This window comes from Eschscholzia californica, unplaced genomic scaffold (assembly GCF_041429995.1).
Source record: "Eschscholzia californica isolate CP2 unplaced genomic scaffold, dmEscCali1.0.p SCAF_5, whole genome shotgun sequence".
Lineage (NCBI taxonomy): Eukaryota > Viridiplantae > Streptophyta > Magnoliopsida > Ranunculales > Papaveraceae > Eschscholzia > Eschscholzia californica.
The window spans coordinates 3,262,829-3,269,473 of NW_028238472.1; the positions used below are offsets into that span (position 1 = coordinate 3,262,829).

Consider the following 6,645-nt stretch of genomic DNA (forward strand, 5'->3'; position numbering starts at 1 on the left):
CCTTTTTATTATTAGGTCACTTATCGGTCCTTCAAAATTTTAAATAAGTGGAAAAGATAACATACGGAGTACTATAACGGGAGGAATAGTTGTTTTTGCTTAGTTGATTGTGCATTTACTATTCCGAATGTCATAATTCAACTCAAGGTGGAAGTTGGAATCCATCTTTCTTGAATTATGTAAATAGAGTATAAACGAAGGTAAGTGTAGAAACAATTGGGCTTTAGGCTCTTAGGACGATGTAATGATCTTTTTATGGCTTTAGAAAGAAAAATATCTTTAATGATATGACAGTTGTATGTCTTCCCGTTATAGATTCATGATGTACTCGTAGGATGATGTCAATCTTTTTTGAACATGAATGATGTCAATTAATGATGTATCTTCGTGTTATAGAATCATGATGTACCCAGTACATCTAATGAATGTAATAACACTTAAAATATCGTGTTTGAAAAAGAAATCGTTAAAATAGTTAAAAAAACATTTACAAGATTGAAGCTGAGATAAAATTTTGACTGAAACATCTAATATTTTGAGTGAAAAAAATCTTCTTCCTCTTCCCCTAACCGATACGCCAGAGAGATGTGGCGTGATGGTTGAAATTTTATTTCTCATTCTTCCTCCTCTTGACAGATCCAAGAGACAAGAGTGATGGCGGTGATAGTTGGAGACGGTGGTCGGACAATGGTGGTGGTGGTGGCTGCAGGAGACCAAGGCCCGCTTGTAATAAGCACCGTTGTATCGTTTGTATGGCCGGGCTTTCAAGCTGACAAATCGGCTTTGGACAGGTTATGATCAATGAAGTCCAAGCCCATAACGAAAATAAACGAGTGCGTTTTTTTAACTCAGTTAAGGGTTTTCTGAACTTCAGGACGTCAAAAACACACACCAAATCTCGTATTCTTCCGCCTCTCGGTCTCTCCGGCAGCCAAACCACCACTCACGGTTGCCCTAGATCAAGGTGATTTTCAATTCCTCCCCCAATCTTTAATTTCAGCTCAAACTTTATATTATCTGCATATATTGATTCTGATAGTTGTTAGCTTAAAGATTGATTTCTATCTTAGTATGCAAGATTTGATTATTTTAGTTGTCTTCTTGAAAGTTTTGATTGCTTTACTTCTAATACCAAACCCTAATCTTCAAAAAGAATTATTGAAAGGTCAAAAACCCTAATGCTTTATCTTCTTCTTGTATGGGTCAGTGGGTCTTCTTGTATTGCTTTACTTTATCTTTTCAATTCCTCCCCAAATCTTTAATTTCATCTCAAACTTTATCCTATCTGCATATTTTGATTCTAATGCTTGTTTGTTTTTAGATTGATTTCTATCTTAATATGCAAGATTTGATCTATTTAGTTATCTCCTTGAAAGTTTGATTGGTTTACATCTACTATCAAACCCTAATATTTAGAATGCATCGTTGAAAGGTCAAAACCCTAATACTTCATCTTCTTGTGGTATGGGTCAGTGGGCCAGGATAATTTTGTAGTAGTTGAAAGATCCTTTAAAGACATTAGAGATGGCTCGGAAAGGTTTAATGGAACAGGATTTAAGTAAACTGGATGTAGCGAAATTGCACCCGCTATCACCGGAAGTTATTTCTCGCCAAGCTACCATAAATATTGGTAATTTACAAGCTTTTACTTACTGATTTTAGATTTATTAATGTTTTTTTGTGAAACCGATACGATGTCTCCGATAATGGAATATGGGAGTTGGCTTTCATTTTGATGATATGATTATTAGGTACTATTGGCCATGTCGCTCATGGAAAGTCGACTGTTGTTAAAGCTATATCCGGTGTCCAGGTAAACTACATTGTTCTATTTTTTAGTGCTTATTTTTGTTGAACTCTTAGTGAGTGCGTCGGTGTATTGTTGTCAATTTCGGTTATATAATTAACTTCTTTGTTTGGGCTAGTTGTTTAATGTAGAAATGTTGATGTGGAAGCAAGGATTCTGTTTCTATGTCTTATTAAACTGCCTGAAGATTAATTAATATAACTCAAAAGGAAAACTGAAGAGTTGAAGTATGAGCTCCAAGTAGCATATGCCATACTTGAAGTTTAAGGATACAAATGTTATCTGTGTCTAATGATCCATAGAGAAAGGTCCCGGTCTAATGTTAAGGAGTTTTAAACAAATTAAGTAATTGGCTCTGACACATAGAGTGGCTCCCAGTCTAATGTTGTCTCAACTGAGTATCATAACCATGAACTGAGTCTGTCTTATAGTGCAACTGCAATGCATCTTATTATGTTTCACTTCATCTTGTTTATTTCTTATTTTTCGAGCTCTATCCAAAATAAAGAGCGACATGTGGTGGTCTATCTGGGCTCCTTTATCAGTTTTTCTCTAGTGATCTGCCGACAAATTATTCTTACTTTGTTTCTTTTGATAGACTGTGAGGTTTAAAAATGAGTTGGAGCGTAACATCACTATCAAGCTTGGGTATGCAAATGCGAAAATATACAAATGTGAAGATGAACGATGCCCTCGTCCTTCTGCCTACAAGTATGGTTATACTGAAAGCTTGTTATTGTTGTTTCATAATATTTTTCTAGATGTTCGATGTTTCATCATCTGTTCTAAATTTGCTTGCAGGGCATATGGCAGTGGAAAAGAAGATAGCCCTCTATGTGATGTTCCAGGTTTTGAAAATACAAGAATGAAACTACTGAGACACGTCTCTTTTGTGGATTGCCCGGTAAGTTGCTTTTACCGTTTAGATAGTTATTGAGTGAGACGTGGCCATTACAATCGATTATCGATGTACCTCTTGTGGTGGTAATGATATTTTCTTGGTAATGATTCCGGCAGTAGTAAAAGTAGTCTATTAGCAATTGATTAATACACTATATGTCAATCTCCTCCACATTTCTGGCCTTATTTTGTGTTCTGTTTATTTGCAATAGGGTCATGATATTCTTATGGCAACTATGCTCAATGGAGCAGCAATTATGGACGGAGCTCTACTTTTGATAGCTGCAAACGAGAGTTGTCCCCAGCCTCAGACTTCTGAGCATCTTGCCGCAGTTGAAATCATGCGCCTCCAACACATAATCATCCTTCAAAATAAAGTTGATCTTATTCAAGAAAATGTTGCTATCAATCAACATGAAGCTATTAAGAAGTTCATTCAGGTTAGTTTCCGCAAACTTCTAAATGATCATCGACATATTTGGTACCATATTACCAAATTGACTCAAGTGAACTAATTCATAAGCTGAAACTTTTGCAGAAAACTGTGGCTGATAATGCACCAATCGTACCGATTTCTGCACAGTTAAAATACAATATTGATGTAGTGTGTGAATATATCGTAAAAAAGATACCAATCCCAGAGAGGGACTTTATCTCACCGCCAACTATGATTGTTATCCGGTCTTTCGATGTCAATAAGCCTGGGTTAGAGGTCGATGAAGTAAAGGGTGGTGTTGCTGGTGGAAGTATACTCAACGTAAGTTGTTTATCCCGCATTTGTACAAAGTAATTTAATTCATGAATGGTTAAAGTGTCCTACTTATTTGCATTTGGTGTTCTGAAGACCTATTTGGGTTTTGATTATTGAATACCATTTCTGATTCATCAGATGGGCAGAGCTAGGGTTAGGTTTATTATTGTAAACATTATCCTTTTGAAGATCAATAATCTTTCATGAGGAGCTGTTATTGTCTTGAAATGTTACCTACTAGTGATGTATCTTCTTGTCATCTAATTCAAAATTGTGTTGTTTAGGGTGTTTTGAGGGTGAATCAATTCATTGAGGTCCGACCTGGGATTGTTGTAAAAGATGAAAATGGTAGAATCAAGTGTACCCCAATATACTCTAGAATTGTTTCACTATACGCTGAGCAAAATGAGCTACAATTTGCTGTACCGGGAGGTCTTATTGGAGTTGGAACAACCATGGACCCCACTCTAACACGTGCTGATAGGCTGGTTGGCCAGGTTCTTGGTGAAGTTGGTTCGCTTCCTGAGGTTTTTGTTGAACTTGAGGTAATCATCTTCACACAAACTTGTTTAATTTATTACAAGGCGAATGTTCATCATTACAATCTTTTTTGTGTTCATTGACATGGTAGTTGGTATTAATCCAGTTTAGGCAACAACTTTCTGTAAAACTTGATACGTCTAACTACGTAAGCTCTAGCGGCTACCAATACCGTCCATCTTTTGCCACCTAACTACAAGCCCTATGGATATAGGATTTTTTTCTTGGTGAATGCTTCACGAGCACACCTAGAAGACCCTGACAATTACTAGAGTTGAGCTCAATAGCTCATAGCTGTAGCCGAGAATCTGGACGCTCCTCCAGGCGATTGGGGTATTACTTCTCCTCTCCCTTAGAAAGTGAGCCATGTCTGGCTCTAACATCATTTGTAATGACTCAATACCAAGTACTACACGATATCGTCACCATTTTTGCCACCCAGGTCCGAGTGAAACATGGTTTTGTTCTCTCGGAAGATGCTCAACCGTCCCACGCAAAAGGGCCACTTACTAGATCTGAGCCCGTACTTAGAAGTTATAGCCTAATCGCCAGACAACCGCAAAGCGAAGTTGGACATTTATATTATGCTCACTAAACTTTAAATGCCAGTTATATGTTACTTCCCATCCAAAATCTTGTTTATACTTCATAAAAATGGCAAATGAGAGCTTGTTCTTGTTACATTTTTCAGGTGAACTTCTTCCTTCTCCGACGGCTTCTAGGAGTAAAAACAACGGGAACAGAGAGGCAGGGGAAAGTATCAAAGCTAACAAAGGCTGAGATATTAATGTTGAACATTGGTTCAATGTCAACAGGAGCTCGAGTAATCGCCGTGAAAAATGATTTGGCTAAACTGCAGCTGACTTCACCTGTCTGCACTAGCAAAGGAGAGAAGGTTGCCCTCAGTCGACGGGTTGAAAAGCATTGGCGTCTTATTGGCTGGGGACAAATTCAAGCCGGAACCACCCTCGAAGTCCCACCGTGCCCCATCTGAGTAAAACTTACAAAGGGAGAGAAAAACCAAAGCGAAAAAAGAGAGTAGACTAAGACTTAAATCAGAGACTTGAGAATAGGGAAGATGTGGGTAGGAAGAGAACTACTAGGTACAATTTTTGTTAGATGGAGAAGAAGACATGTTTACATGATATTCACTATTCTGTTTTTTGACCTAATCAGATTGAATGTTGTTTTTGGATTTTTCTCATATCTTAATCCTGTGGTTTTGTGGTCTAAATCATCCAAGCATAGGCTAGTCTAAATCAGACATCAGCTAATTAATTCATATTAGTACTAAACCAAAATTCTACAGATATAAGAAGAGAAGGGAGATTGTTAACTTATCCTTTCGTTTCAAAAAAAAAAAAAAAAAAAACTTATCCTTTCGTTTTTTCGTAAGTGAATTAGGTAAAATAGTCCATTTGATTTAACTATATGGTTGTCTTTGACAGCAGCATTTAGGGCCAAATAAACAAGTTAGTCATTTAGGTTAAACAAGAGTTATTGAACATATCACTAGGTTATTTTAGATAAATCTGATTGTTCATTTTTTCTGAGAGTTTGATAGAGCTCACATCTTCATCTTCTCTCTTTGAAGTAAATAAAAAAAAATATAACCTATGAAATTTTAAGTAAAATTTTTGAGGTAAATGTATATCTCTATGAAATAAAATTGCAATCAAATTATAACCTGCGTTTTTTTTTACGGCCGACACATTTTCACCAAAACAAAAACTCCCACGAACAATCTATTATATTTTAAAGCGCACCAAAGGCCAAAAAAGGGAGGAACACAGCAAAAAATTTAAAAGCTAAACGAAATAATCATGACTTTGTTTTTTCTTCTTAAAATGTCTTCAATATTTCAACACTGTTTACATTATAATATACATTATTAGATATACCTTCCTTGATTCCATTTATATATATCACTTTATGTCTGCCCATAGTTTAATATTATGGGTACTATTTCACCCTTCACACTAATGTACCTACTTGTGGATTCAATCTAAGAAACCACTACATGCCACTAAGAGAAGCGACAAGGGCATTATTCTTTTTACAAAGTTGTGAATGGTAAGGTAAACCAAAATTAGATATTTTCACCTCGAGTTATAGAAACAATTACTAGAGGTTAAACAATCACTTAAAATGTACTAATATACACAAAAGCATAGGTCACAAGTGGACAAATGTCAAATCGACTATGCAATTAATAAACGAAAAACAGGTAATTATAACATTCTACTGAGAACCCAGTTAAACAAGAAATGTGAGGGGCGAGAGTTACTCAAGATTCTTCCTGAAGTAACTTTTTTTCTTCAAATTTTCCTGCAATGAAGAGTAGATGCCATACTACTGCAACCATTACTTAAACATCGGTAGAGCGTGGGTAGAGACCGTTAGTAGCCTAACTTATATAAGGATCATTTAGTAAACTAGTCCGGGTTACAATCTAGATTAGCCTATTCATAGTTTAGCTTATAATCGATCAACATTGTGTGGTATTCAGTGGTAACATATGTTATTGGTGAGTAATAGAAAATAAATCACGTTCACCTAATAGAAAACAATATCAATGTATATGAAATGAGAAATTTCACCTAATAAGAGAAACAAGAACTATACTTGAAATGCTTTAAAATAGTAA

General features: G+C 36.0%; 1 protein-coding gene across 1 annotated transcript; it reads left to right on the forward strand.

Annotated features, from left to right (window-relative positions):
- The first annotated feature begins 503 nt into the window (after nt 1–503).
- LOC147536299 (eukaryotic translation initiation factor 2 subunit gamma-like) lies at nt 504–5,232 on the forward strand. Its single transcript, XM_086640528.1, has 9 exons — nt 504–964; nt 1,474–1,630; nt 1,752–1,813; nt 2,406–2,518; nt 2,609–2,711; nt 2,920–3,147; nt 3,246–3,464; nt 3,743–4,003; nt 4,690–5,232. Exons 2-9 carry the CDS (start codon nt 1,525–1,527, stop codon nt 4,990–4,992), a joined length of 1,395 nt encoding a protein of 464 aa, XP_086496654.1. The 5' UTR covers nt 504–964; nt 1,474–1,524; the 3' UTR covers nt 4,993–5,232.
- The last annotated feature ends 1,413 nt before the right edge of the window (nt 5,233–6,645 follow it).